General features: G+C 39.9%; 1 protein-coding gene across 1 annotated transcript in view; it reads left to right on the forward strand.

Annotated features, from left to right (window-relative positions):
* Nucleotides 1-14,574, forward strand: part of LOC136881863 (zinc finger protein 665-like) — a 46,394-nt gene extending 31,820 nt beyond the window's left edge. The window contains exon 5 of the mRNA XM_068229402.1: nt 11,059-14,574. Within this exon, the coding sequence (XP_068085503.1) occupies nt 11,059-12,031 (973 nt within the window). The 3' untranslated portion in view covers nt 12,032-14,574. The remainder of the gene's footprint in view (nt 1-11,058) is intronic.
* The last annotated feature ends 589 nt before the right edge of the window (nt 14,575-15,163 follow it).

Consider the following 15,163-nt stretch of genomic DNA (forward strand, 5'->3'; position numbering starts at 1 on the left):
TGGTTGTAAAACAGATTCCTGATCCCGGTCCTTTGACGTCAGGAAGGGTAACCAGTCGTAAAACAATACTTCGTGATGTGAGACACTAGGTACTGCGATTTAAAATCTTAGTTCTTGCACCAAAAAGAGCATCTAGCTGTAAAACCCCGATTCTCATGTAAAAAAAAAGGTATTTGGTTGTAAAACAGATTCTTGATCCCGGTCCGTTGACGCCAGGAATGTAACCAGTCGTAAAACAATACTTCGTGATGTGAGGCACTAGATACTGCGATTTAAAATCTTAGTTCTTGCACCAAAAAGAGCATCTAGCTGTAAAACCCCGATTCTCATGTAAAAAAAGGTATTTGGTTGTAAAACAGATTCTTGATCCCGGTCCGTTGACGCCAGGAATGTAACCAGTCGTAAAACAATACTTCGTGATGTGAGGCACTAGATACTGCGATTTAAAATCTTAGTTCTTGCACCAAAAAGAGCATCTAGCTGTAAAACCCCGATTCTCATGTAAAAAAGGGTATTTGGTTGTGAAACAGATTCTTGATCCCGGTCCTTTGACGTCAGGAAGGGTAACCAGCCGTAAAACAATGGCTTATGATGTAAGACGATATATACTGCAATCTAAAATTTTAGTTCTTGCACCAAGAAAAGCATCCAGCTGTAAAACTCCGATTTTGGCGTTAAGAAGGGTATGTAGTTGTAAAACAGATTCTTGATCCCTGTCCTTTGACGTCAGGAAGATTAACCGGCTGTAAAACAATGGTGAATGATGTAAGAGGCTAGATACTGCGATTTAAAATCATTGCATCAAAAAGAGCATCCAGCTGTAAAACTCCAATTCTTACGTTACGAAGGGTATCTAGTTGTAAAACAGATTCTTAATCCCGGTCCTGTGACGTCAGGAAGGGCTACTAGTCGTAAAACAATGGTTTGTGATGTAAGACACTAGATACTGCGATTTAAAATCTTAGTTCTTGCACAAGGAAGAGCAACCAGCTGTAAAACCCAGATTCTCGCGTTAAAAGGGTATTTAGTTGTAAAAGATTCTTGATCCCGGGCCTTTGACGTCAGGAAGGGCAACTGGCCGTAAAACAATGTTCTATGATGTAAGAGGCTAGATACTTCTATTGAAAATCCTAGTTTTGACAGCAGGAAGGGCAACTAGTCGTAAAACAATGGTTCGTTATATAAGACACTAGATACTGCGATTTAAAATCTTCGTTCTTGCACCAAGAAGAGCAACCAGCTGTAAAACCCCGATTCTCATGTAAAAAAAGGGTATTTGGTTGTAAAACAGATTCTTGATCCCGGTCCTTCGACGTCAGGAAGGACAACCGGCCGTAAAACAATGGCTTATGATGTAAGACGCTAGATACTGCGATTTAAAATCCAAGAAGAGCATCCAGCTGTAAAACCCCGATTCTCGCGTTAAAAGGATATTTAGTTGTAAAACAGATTGTTGATCCCGGTCCTTTGACGTCAGGAAGTGTAACTGGTCGTAAAACAATGGTGTATGATGTAAGAGGCTAGATACTTCCATTTAAAATCCTGGTTTTGAAGTCAGGAAGGGCAACTAGTCGTAAGCAATGGTTCGTGATGTAAGACACTAGATATTGCGATTTAAAATCTTAGTTCCTACATCAAAAAGAGCATCTAGCTCTAAAACCCCAATTCTCGCGATAAAGGGGAATCTAGTTGTAAAACAGATTCATGATAGCAGTTCTATGACGTCAGGAAGGGCAACGGGCCGTAAAAATAATGTATGATGTAAGAGGCTAGATACTGCTATTTAAAATCCTAGAAGGGTAACCAGCTATAAAACAGATTCTTGATCAAGGTTTATACGTCAGGAAGGGCATCCGGTTGTAAAACCGATTCACGCTATTTAAAATCTTGCGTCAGGAAGGGCACCCGGCTGTAAAACTGATTTTTAAACCCGGTCCTGTTACGTTAGGAACCGCATCCAGTTGTAAAACAGGAGTTCCTAATATTTACAGTGTAGTTCGGGTGTTAAGCTTTAAGAGCAGGCTATGTGCTCGCACTGCTTACATTTTTTGTTGTTAACATAGCAGGTTCGATTCTTGTTCTGCATAAGCCGCTTAGAACATTGTCTTTGAAGTTGTATCTGTGTAGTCAGTCAGAGCGAGGTAAGGAATGCATGCGTTGACTGAAATTGTACACTTGTCTTCCGGCTGTAGTAACCTTCGACAATCAGCGAGGACACTGTGTGTATGATAAGGCACTTGTAACTCAAAGAGCATTTAGCTGGTGTAAGTTCCTAAGATAAAATATTATGATTGTACGGAGAGGGTAAAACCCATTGCCAGCATATAGCCTCGAATAGCATTAAATGCCCGCACGGTGCCGGCACATAGCCTACTCCTGTCGAAGAAGCCTGCACATGGCTTATCATCCCCATCCAACAGATGAATCACCATCAACATCTTGTACCCGCAATCATTCTCGCTAGTTTAAGAGATAGCAGGTTCGAACCCCTACTGTCGGTAGCCCTGTAGATATCAAATGCTAAGAGGGGTAGCTAGCCCTTTCCTGCGCGATCGTCACAACATGTAATTATATGAAACATAAGGATCTGGCCGGATGCCCTTCCTGACGGTATAAGTAGCCGGGATTTTAATCGCGGTATCCATCATTGTCTGACTTGCGTGTAGGTCATGCGTATTTTTTGCTGAGATAACATGTCATTTCCATTCGCCTGCCATAGCGGAAACTCACAGTACTGCGTCTATTTAGTCTTACAACTTGGAGGAGACAACATGCGTACATATAATTCATGATTTTTCATCCCCCCATTTTTTAAACATGTAGGTATGTAGTATCTCGCAACATTCTTGCTCGTGTGTGTGTTTCGAAAAAAAGTGACGTGTATCAGTGTTCCAGTCGTGTTGCAATTACTAAGCGAGTAACCGAGCGAGTTGGCTACGCAGTGTGCTTTCTTGATTTTCGCATGACATATATCAATGTACTTGTAATTACTGAGCGTCTTAGCAGTGCGGTGAGCGAGTTAGCTACGCAGTATGGTTTTTTGAATTTCACACTAGGCAAATCCTTGAAGTTATATCGTTTACTGAGCGAGTTACTATGCAGTATGGTTTTTTTGACTTTCGCACAAGACAAGGCAAATGATTTGAAGTGTTGCAATATCGTTTACTGAGCGAGTTAGCTACGCAGTATGGTTTTTTATTTTCACAATAGGTAAAATCACTGAAGTTATATAACGTTTACTGAGCGAGTTAGCTACGTGATATGCATAAGATCGCGTTGTATGTTCGGTAAAGCTATGCCTTGACACAGCAGGAAAAGGTTATAACAATCGCTATCTTACGCAAGCTGCTCAGAATTCTAGTCTTATCTATTTTTCTCTTAGAACAAAATTACACCCCAGATATGTTGTAAACACATCAATTGATGTTCTGATCATATGTTGAATCGAGTACAGTGTTCGATTCTATTCCTAATCACTTCTTTTGTAATCTGATCTTTTTAGAACAGAGGTATCCCCTGACATGTTCCAAACACATGTTGCACAGTGTTCGATTCTAGTCGTGATCACTTATTTAGTGTTTTGAAAACACCAGTTACTGTTCTGATCACATGTTGAGGTTAACAACATCGAGTGCATTGTTCGATTCTAGTCTTGTTATGTTTCAATCTGATTTAATGTTCTAGGCACATGTTGAAGTTAAAGGCATCGATTCTAGTCTTGTCATGTTTTAATCTGATCTTCTTAGAAAAAAAGGTATGCCCTGACATGTTCTAGACACATGTTGTACAGTGTTCGATTTTAGTCTTGATCACTTATTTAGTGATCTGAACACATCAATCAATGTTCTAATCACATGTTAAAGTTAACGGCATCGATTCTAGTCTTGTTATGTTTCAATCTGATTTTCTTAGAACGAAGGTATGCCCTGACATGTTCCAAACACATGTTGTACAGTGCTCGATTCTAGTCTTGATCACTTATTTAGTGATCTGAACCCATCAGTTAATATTCTGATCACATGTTAAAGTTAACGGCATCGATTCTAGTCTTGTTATGTTTCTTTTGTAATCTACAAGACTAAAACATGCACAATGATGTTATCGCTGCACACTCACGCCTTGGCGATGCAAGTTCGATAAAGCTATGCCTTGCTAGACGATGAGGAAAAGGTAGAGGAGGCCGAGGAGGTAGAGGAGGTGTCGTATAGTCTCCTTCAAGATAGTAGATGAGTTGTTAGGTTCACGAATGCACTAATCTTTAATGATGATAGCTAACGGAATTTTAAATTATCCGCCACCACAATTCAAAGGTATAGTAGCACGGTGCTCAGTAGATTAAAGATGGCATCTGGATAGAATTTCAAGTTGCCGCCACCACATTGTTAAATCTATGTAGCACGGTGCTTTATTGATTAAAGATGGCGGATGACAGCGGACGGAATTACCCGCAGGATAGCAGCACGGTGCTCTCATGATTCAAGATGGCAACTGTCAAAAAATGCAGGTAGATTTTACATTTCCCACCACCGCAACGATAAGGTTTAGTACCGTAAAGATAGCAGCAATGAGGTAAGCGATGCAAGATTTCGGATAACAGCTGACGGAATTTTTCAAATTATCCGCCACCACGTGTTAAATGTGTGTACCTAAAGATTGCAGCACGATGCTCTTTGATTAAAGATGGCAGCTTGTCAAATAGAATTTTTCAATTTATCCGCCTCAAGGGTATGTAGCTAGAGGGCAGCACGGTGCTCTCTTGATTAAAGATGGCTGCTGTCAAATAGAATGTTTCAAATTGTCCGTCTCAAAGGCAAGTAGCTAAAGAGGGCAGCACTAAGGTTAGCGATGCAAGATGGCGGGTGACAGCTGTTACGTAGAAACTGCCCACTACTATGATAAAGATAGCAGCACGGTGCTCTGTGGATTAAAGATGGCAGTTTGTCAAATATAATTTTTCCAATTTTCCGCCTCATATTTAAGTAGCTAAAGAGGGCAGCACGATGCTCTGTTGATTAAAGATGGCGGATGACAGCTGTCAAAAAAGCACGCGGATTTATTTCCAAAGAAGAGCACGTGGAATTTACCGCCATCACATTTCAAAGGTAAGTAGCTAAAGAGTGTAGCACGATGCTCTGTTTATTAATGATGGCTGCTGTCAAGAAAGCACGTGGATTTGTTTCCAAATAATAGCACATTTCAAAGGTAAGTAGCTAACGAGTGCAGCACAATGCTCTGTTGATTAAAGATGGCCGCTGTCAAAAAGCATTTTTCAAATTATCCGCCTCAAAGGTATGAAGCTATAGAGGGCAAAACGGTGCTCTGTTGATTAAAGATGGCTGCTTGTCAAAAAAGCACGTAGGTTTGTTTCCAAACAAGAGAGCTAAAGAGTGCAACACTGAGGTTTGCGATGCAAGATGGTGGATGACAGCTAACGGAATTTTTTAGCAGTGCCATAAAGAGGGCAGCACAAAGGTTAGCGATGCAAGATGGTGGATGACAGCTGTCAAAAAAGCACGTCGATTTGCTTACCCATTCACATCTCGCGCTAGTGAGGTTAACTTGGCAGCACTGAAGTTTAGGCCCGTTAAGATAGTAGCACTGAGGTTAGCGATGCGTTGTTGCGATAACAGCTGTCAAAAAAGCGCGTGGCTTTGTTTACCGATTCAAATCTCGCGCTAGTGAGCTTAAGTTGGCAGCATTGAGATTTAGGCCCGTCAAGATAGCAGCAGTGAGGTTAGCGATGCGTTGTTGTCGATGACAGCTGTCAAAAAGCACGCGGCTTTGTTTACCAAATAACAAATTTCCCGCGGGAGGAGGAGCGGGCCCCTGGGAAGGCCTCCAGTGCGGGGGCGCAGGAGGAGGCCCCTGAGAAGGCCCCCCGTGCGGAGGCGGAGGTGGAGGCCCCTGGGAGCCTGCGGAAGCGGATGCCGCCGAACTGTCCCTTTTGTTTGTCCACTTATTTTCTCCTAAGAGTGTAGTATTAACATTACTTTTCTTGTGCGGAAGTCATGCATTCGACTGGACCATGCGAATTCAGTGCATACAACATGAATTGGGAAGTGCCAGTTCATATTACGATATATTTTGGGCTGCGTGATCGAATTTTCCCATGTGCTCGTTGTAAGCGGATCTCTCCTGTAACCAAGAAATGTGTATTTCACGCTCTTCTTTCCTAGAATATGTAGAACTATTGTGCGGTGGGAAGACAGGCACAGAATTGGATGCTACACAACTATGTTATCAATCCACGTTGTCCATAATCTTTGAAATGTAAGGAATCTCATTCTTTCCTTTACATAGCAGCAATATCAACTGCTGTGCATTTGAACGTCCTGTCATCTGGAATTTTGGTTCATGCCTTGGTTTTTATGTTCCTTCTAGCCGCAGGATTAAAGGAACACTTGTAAGAATATTTAGGGACATGATAGCTTGCATCTGGGTTCAAATTCAGGATGTCAGAACATTGCAATAAAACACTAATACCAAAGCTATATTCCTTGTTGCCTTCATAAAGTCTATGACAGCAGTATCTGGAAGAGAAAAGAAAGCATCAATGTTAGGGAAAGAGCTATCACCTGCTTGTTAAATTTCAGCTTTGCCTGGATTTCATCAGGATTAGTGGTTTCCATGTTGCATACGGCCTCTGTTAAAGACTGTAATTAAGACAGACTGATGTAACACATGGTAGTATGAAATTCCTTGTATAAACCAACCTTCTTATATCTAGGTTGGCTATGTTTGATTGCACATCAAAACTGCGTAGTTAGAAATAACCACATTGTGACATAATAGAATGCTACAAGATATCAGAATGTAAAAATACATTATATATGTTTGCGTGACAGTAAATCTGTACCTGAGAACCAGACTATCTCAAGTCCAAATGGTGAGTTTAACAGTAGAACCAGAAAACGAAATTTTACTCGCAAATTTCCCTGCAAGGTCGTAACAAAAGACTGAAATAACATTTATCTTACATTTATATAATCATAAGCTCTTGTTCTTAATACTGTGATGACGGGTTTTTGTTCTCTCATTTTTAAAATACTTTTGTGGACTTAAGATATCTATTTGTGAGGATGTGGAGAGGACTTAGGATAGGAAAAATACATGTTAAACTATAAAATTATAGCGCTAACTCCTTTCAAATTGACTTTATTATAAACATATAAAAGTCACAAGGAAGAAAAATAAAATTCAGTACAGCATTGAGCGCTACTGCGCTTATGTTAAAAGTTTATAGATCCTGAGCCAAAACTGCTAACCAGGCAATTTTTATTCCGAGTCAGGGTAGTCTTCTGTGACGGATTCTTTAGTCTTGAGATTCCTGAAGTACAAGTGATATTCTTCTGGAACCCAGTTCAAAATGGTGCACAAATCCTTATACTTTTCTTTACTAATTGACTTCTTAACAGTTCTAATCATAGGAAGAGTTTGTGAGAAAGATGTCCTGGCACTTCTGGTATTCCTCCTCAAATTGACTTCTTTGAACATTTCATCCTGGAACGAGGTTTTGTACTGCTAGGTGTATAGTTTGTCATTTCTCACCTGGATCCAAACCATATCAGAAATATGTGCGTTTTCTCCTTGGGTGTTTTTCTTCCTCAGAACAATCATGTTGCTGTCTTTTCTTGAAAAACCCAAGAAATCTTTGAAATCTGCCAAACACATTCTTTCAACTTTTATTTTTTATCACTTTCTTCTACGAGGTTTATCCATTCATTACAAGTGAAGATGTTTTGTGTCTCGATGCTTTTCTTCTTCCTTTCAATAATGCTGTGTACGGTATCCACTTACATGCCCACGCAACAAGTAATTGTGGTTAATAACTTGCAAATGTTTCCATTTTGAAATAAGCCAGAAGTACATGATAATCATTTGATGATTTGAGTTCTGACCTGAGCAGTTATCTGACCAGACAGTGAGGATGTGTGTTTCATCAGTTAGATGATTATTTGCCCATTTCAAGAAACATGAAGCCATCTCATTTCCTCCACAGGTTTCATCATACATCATGCAATAGGACTCTCTTAGTGTGGAATCATATAGAGTATAGTTTAGTGTCCATAACTTCCTGAGGTAGTAGCACTCTGAATTTGTTAGATATGGTGTCGGTAAACATTTTTGTAGGTCCACCATTACGACTTTCTCGTTTTCGCCGCAAGTTTCCTTGTCATTTGCTTTCATCTTGTAGCGGCGGGCGGCTTCTTCCAAGTGCTCTTTCTTCCTTTCCGTAATTTTAGATATCTCATGTTGTGTGGACGATTGTTGGTTTATCTGAATATTATATTCATCGCACTTGTCACACGTATCATTATCTAGCAACTTAAAAGCGATGTTATACTCTTCATTGAATATTTTTTGAAACAACCATTCTTTTGCTGCTATTTTTCCTTCCTTGGCACATTCTTGGCAGTATAAGGAATACATTTTTGATAGATTCAGTTCATTTCCTATGTTCCCTGCTGTAATGATTCTCATAAACTGGATATCTGTCAATATGTGCTCTAATGTCATGACAAAGCTCTTCTGAGATTTTATTTGATGGCGTGTGTTTACCTCTTCCATCAACAATCATACCACACCCACTGGCCTTTTTCAAGACAGTTTTCACCATTTTAATACTTATCCGTAGTGTATTTAAAAACATTCCTTGACAAACGTGGATTTTATTGTTTGACACGTTTAAATGATAAATATATATTGCAGTTCGTTGCCGTTGTGTCTCATGACATCGTGGCCTATGCCTTGTAACTGTCTTTTCCTCCATAAGGGAAATAATGTATTGTCCTTTAAGGTCCCAACTCTTCTCTGCACTCCAAAATTCATTAAATATTTGCTGTCTTTCAACCTCATTTACCTTTGTTCTGCAGTTTCTACATTCAGAAGGAAAGACACGCTTACCAACTAACTTACCAGCTGAAGAGACACATGTTTCTCCACTAATAACTTAACTTTCCTCACATTCTTCTTCCACAAAAGAGTATTTCTTTTCCTTTTCCTACATCCATTCCTATTATTTTCAAAATCTTCATCTTCATATTCAGAATCTGAGTACGGAACCAATCTAGCACCAGTTGTACGAGAGGGGATCAAAATGTTCCGCTCTCTGTTTGCTTGATGTCACGAACAGAAGAAAAGGCACTGGATGGGGTATCATTAGAGCCACTCTCCAACGAATGCTCTTGTGGAGACTGTGATCTCTTACCAGAACTACCCACAAGCCCTTGAGAATTGGCACTGCATTCTATTTCAGTCTCTTCAGCAACAAGCGGCGGATAAATTGGCGTGGAGACTTGATCATTGTAACCTACGTCAGTGAAATGCGTATTCACTGTAACACATTTTAATTGAGTGTACACCTTTTCTCCACTATCTTCTTCGTCCTCTTCCTCTTCTCCTTCACAAAATCGGGCATCGTAACAGTAGGGGCCTGTGGACAAAAAATATTTTTAAGCTACTATCCAGCAGATAAAAGGTCATGCACGAATAACAGTTCTTGAACAAATTGCGTTGGCTCTTAAAAACAAATACGGTATAACCTTTCATGATTATAAAGTGCGGTGAACTTAATACTTATTTCCACTTTTTTATCTACTTTTAGATTCATAGAAGGAAAGGCAGTTTCTGTTCCCTTAAGCTCATTGTCATTGTCATTAAACACTGTAAAAGAAATTGATTAACAAGCTAATTACTGTTTGGCTCATAAAGAGGAAGACTCTTTTCTAAAACATCAACAAATTACTTTTCAATATCTGTAGAGCATAGAAATAGAAATATATAATGTACTAATCAATATTATTCTTACCTTTGGGACACTGGTTTAGCTGCAGTGCAAGATCAACCAACATCCGCCCAAGGCTCATTGCTTCTTATGAATGAAACCGAGCAGAACGTGCAAAACAATGGTAAAATTCCCGCCTAAGTCAACAAAATCCTTGTCAATAATGTAATAATGTGACTTGAACTACAATGGTAACCCAAAATATCAACGCCAAACTATCTATCGCAAGTTATGATTTGCTTAGGACGAAGTATCGTAAGTGGACTTAGGATAAGTTGGCTCACAGGATTCTCAGGACGAAAGATTATATTGACACTGCTAATTCGTAAAATTATTGTTTTACAAGGCTTAACATAGTCTGGCTCAATAAAGCGCTCTTTCATCATCTACACTCCGGATTATCTCAAGAAGGCAAAAAATAACATTCATAAAGTATCAGCCATGATTCAGCAGATCTTGTTGACTTTTGGCAAATAATGTTCTCAACTTTATTAATATCTAAAACACTGAGATTCTCCCAAGCAACCTCAACAACGAGCGTCTTATTACAATAACTGATTATCTGCCCGCCCCAAAGCGCAGAGTGGTTGAACGAGATCAAAACTCCAAAGCATATGCCGTCCTACATGTAGGAGAACAGACATATACGAATTTCAATAGATAAATGTGTGCCGGATTAAAGAGATTTTATATATACTTTTGAGCATGATCACTTCTCATTAAGTTGTCTTTTAACTCGTGCATTCCTAAATCGTGAGAAGACCGAGCTCGTTAGCTGCAGTCGCTTAAGTGTGGCCAGTATCCCGTATTCGAGAGATAGTAGGTTCGAACCACACTGTCGGCAGCCCTGTAGAAGGTTTTCCGTGGTTTCCCATTTTCACACCAGTCAAATGCTGGGGATGTTCCATAATTAAGGCCAAGGCCGCTTCCTTCCCACTCCTGGCCCTTTCCTGTCCCATCGTCGCCATACGACTATCTGTGTCGGTTCGACGTAAAGCAAAGAAAGTCGTGAGAAGTTTCTTGTGCGTGATATTCTGATTCGAGAGAAATGATGCAACACATCCCCGTAACAAGTGAGAGCATTTGAAATTTAAGTCCACCTCTGTATTTGACCTCAGATGTAGTTTGCCCTCATGAATGTGATGTTCATGAATAACGAGTTCTCTGCATGGGATATCAGTGTTTGGAATGTTGAGTAGGAATGCCCTTTTCGTGAGTTATAGTGGAGTTAGCTGAATGACTATTGGTCACTTGGTTTTAATTTGTCATTGTAGATCGAGACCTGCGGATGTCGGAACACCTTGTTTTAGGTGCAGTGTGTGCGGTGAGGTCCTGGCCGGAAAGTTGGGCCTCTTGCGACACCTGAAGAGACACAAAGATGATCGTCCCTTCAAATGTGATCACTGCGGAAAGCTGTTCGGTAGCGGGAGCAGCTTGTCGGAACACCTTAGGATCCACCCGCTCTATTTGTGCGAATATTGCCATAAATGCTTTACAAAGGACAACTTGTTCACAGAGCCAATGCTTTTGAATACAAGTAGGTTAGTAAAATATTGCTCTGTATGTTGTGAAATGTTTGTGAATTCGCGCTACTTAACCAATCAAATCTGGTCTGATACAGGAAGGAACTCGCACATTTGCAATATCTGTGGCAAATCCTTGCCCATCAGAGCCAACGTAGCAGTTCATACGCCGTCATACACACGGGGGGAGCATTACTTATGCAATGTCTGTGGCAAATCATTTATTCAGAAAAGTCACTTATCACGTCATAACATGACTCACACAGGCGAGAAGCCATATTATTGCAGTGTATGTGGCAAATCGTTTATCCAGAATAGCGTCTTAGCGCGACACATGTTTACTCACACAGGCGAGAAGCCTTTTTTGTGCAGTTTATGTGGTAAATCATTCGTCCATAAAGGCCAACTAACAGTTCACATCTCCACTCACACAGGCGTGAAGCCGTACTGTTGTAATGTATGTGGAAAATCATTCCGCCTTAATTCCGTCCTGAAGCATCATTCACGTACTCATACAGGCGATAAGCCATACTCCTGCAACATCTGTGGAAAATCCTTTAGCACAAAATACTACCTGACTTGTCACATACGGAGTCACACAGGCAACAATCTTTGCTTCTGTACTTTCTGTAAGAAGTCATTTATGATGAAATGGCAGCTAACTTGTCACCTCCGGACACACACAGACAAGAAGCCATGTTGTTGCAATGTCTGCAGCAAATAATCTATCCTGGAAAGAGACAACGTCACACGCTTTCCCACAAAGCCAACAAGCCATACTGCTGCAATATCTGTGGCAAATCCTTCAACTCGAAGTCCTACCTATACCTGTCACGTGCGGACTCACACGGCCTTTGAGCCAAACTCTTGCATCACCTGCGGCAAATCATTTATCCTTTAAGGCGACTTAGAACGTCTCACGCGGACTCACACAGTAGAGAAGTATTATTCCGGCAATGTCTGTGGTAAATCATTCAGTCAGAAATTAAATCTAATATTGCATATCCGAACACTTACGGGTGTGAAGGCACACTAGTCCTCGTTAATGGGTTAAAATGCCCAGAGAATCAAATGACTAAACCATTCACCTGTAAACAACACTTTAGAGATGCCGCATGTGATTTAAAAATTGTGTTATTTTGCTTTATGTCCCATTAACTACTGTTCGAGATTCCAGAGTTCCACAAGTCCTCCATTTATGCAGATGTAGCCAGGCACATGCGATCGAACAGAGCAGACGACTAATAAGTTCTTCATCCTGGACGGCACCTCGGTACACCTCATGATGTTCACTGGAGGGCGTTCCATCCCTTGTACCATTTTCTCTGAGATACAATCTTCAGGAAACGAAAGTTGCAAAGGACATTTCATGAGTTATCCCCTCATCAATCACAGATATATGACACTCGCTTGCTGTCAGCCATGGACGTCCCTTTTTTGTTTTTGGACTTCGGTACAAGTGTGCTTAGAAACACTCATTGAGTGTTCATCCATATGCGAAGATTGGAAGTAATCCAGATGAACACAGAAGAATCATACGACAAAAACAAGTGGTATAATACTAGAAGCGCAGGAAAAAGTATTCAAACGTTTGATTGAATAATTCAAGAGAATAAATTAGTGCGAATCAAGCTATAATAGGGTATACAATGGAAGAAATTGTTGCTCAAGTCTGAGCACCCTTCTTACATGTCACTATTGTGTTCCATAATTATGAGTATACCAGTAGCTCAAAACTGTACCTGCTCCCTCGGCTTTTGCACGATAATATTGTTTCTGTCAACCTGTTCTGAATGCAAATTGAAAGTTCAACTTCTTTGCCCGCTGCTATTTATGAAGGTCACGTAGTTCTCAAGGAGGCGTCTGTAAGTAAGGACTCGTATGTGGGCAGCTGCAGTATACTCGCGCTTAAGTTTCTCCATTTTTGTTTACCTGGTGGCAGAGAATTGGTCACTCGCCTTTCTCTATTCAAACCACGAAGTCACAAAGTCTGTTATATCTCAGCGTTGCAAGTGTTGTAGAGACATACTGAGTACTGAACCCTTCTCGTCATGTCAAACTGATAATTGCCTGTTCCGGGTCTTCAGCATGAATTGTTAACTATTGTGCCTCAGGGGGTGTTAATGGCTCTTTGTCATTTCCAGACATGACTATCGGGTATCCAGGAAGTCCTACATACTTAAATTAATAGCTTACATAATTTGACTATGTTTATTCAATCAAAAACAATGAAATGTGATGGCAGAAATGTTTACAAATATTGCCTTAAACACTGGTCTGCGATCAACGATATTAATGGGCCAATGACCTTCGATGTTAGGCCCTTTAAAACAACAAGCACAGGCAATGATATTAATATAATTTTTAGGATGGACGATTTCAGGATAAAATTAATATCCAGCACAAAAGAAAGCCTTAAGGGCTATTTACTGAAAACCGTTTTGTAGATAACTGTAAAATGACAACATGAGATTCATTCTGCTCGGTTCTATAAACAACTGTGTGTTATGCTTCCGATTTCTCGAACGTCTAAATATCAGGAGGTGGTCTGAAGTCCTTGTTTTTAATTTAGGCTGTTCACTAACTGACCATCAGCATAGGACAAGTTATCTGGACCATCAATTGAATCAGAGTAACCTCCAATTCACATTACTAAGCTATCATGGCCATCCAAAAATTAATGTTTAAGGTTTAGGAAATGTGCCTGATGACCAAATTGAGCTCTTATTGAAGTTAATAAAACGTTGCTGATGACCAAAGTGACCCTTCACTGAAGTTAATTGAACATGCCTGATGACCAAAGTGCCCCTCCAAAATGAGAGGACTTTAAGTGCCAGTGAATTAATAGCATAATATAAAACAGCATAAAAGAATAATTTTTATATTAAATGAATGAGGTTATTTCAAGAACCAAAACAACAGGTTCAAGTCTGTAATTGGAATAAATCCATGAAAACCTGTGAAAAGAAATCCTGTTAACATTGTGTTATCACGTTCAATCAAGCCCAAAATAAATAAATAAATATTATTGGTCACGGAGTTCAACTAATTCCAACAATATAGTCTTACTAAAATATTACACCTCCTTTATGAACAACATGACCATAAATCACGGGTAGCCCATGGACTAATGGCAGATTACTACTACATCTTATGGAATACCATGTGGTCCTGACTCTGTGTCAAACTAGAATGCTCACCTCTCATATAGTAACAGTTGACTAACTACATCATTTCACGATCGTAGCATGGCCGAGCAATCCCAAGAATCCCTTCCATACACTTAAACCACCATCCTACTTTCCAGTGGAGGACATGCCATTGGCAATCATTAACACCTAGCTGCACTACGAATATATCAAGAAATGGAAATCCTTAATATCTAAGGACATCCTTCTGACACAAAAATAGTTAAATGTTCAGTGGCAATACAAACTATGACAATGTTATGGAAACATTGAAGCTGGAATACAAAGCCAAATGTTCAGAATTGTTACAGAGAATCCACTCTATCATTTGCAATAGCATTAAAATTCAAATAACTCCACAATTTATTTTAACATGAATACTGTTGTAACATGCCTTCTATTTCCAAACAGGGTCCACCTCATTAAAATATGAACAGGTTTATACCTGTCGCTCTCCATTGGATTACAAGTGAGCAAACAAATCTTGCCACGGATAACCTTTTACTACAGCACAAATCTTCCTCATATTACCCGACAATTTATCGATCAAGAGTATTGCCATCATGAATGACCTCAAGTATAATGGGGTCTGTGGAATATTACATGCATTTCACTCGTATTAATGGAGTTAGTAGATGAACAAAGGATCCCTCTTGGATAAAGGATCC

The sequence above is a fragment of the Anabrus simplex genome, chromosome 10 (assembly GCF_040414725.1).
Source record: "Anabrus simplex isolate iqAnaSimp1 chromosome 10, ASM4041472v1, whole genome shotgun sequence".
NCBI lineage: Eukaryota > Metazoa > Arthropoda > Insecta > Orthoptera > Tettigoniidae > Anabrus > Anabrus simplex.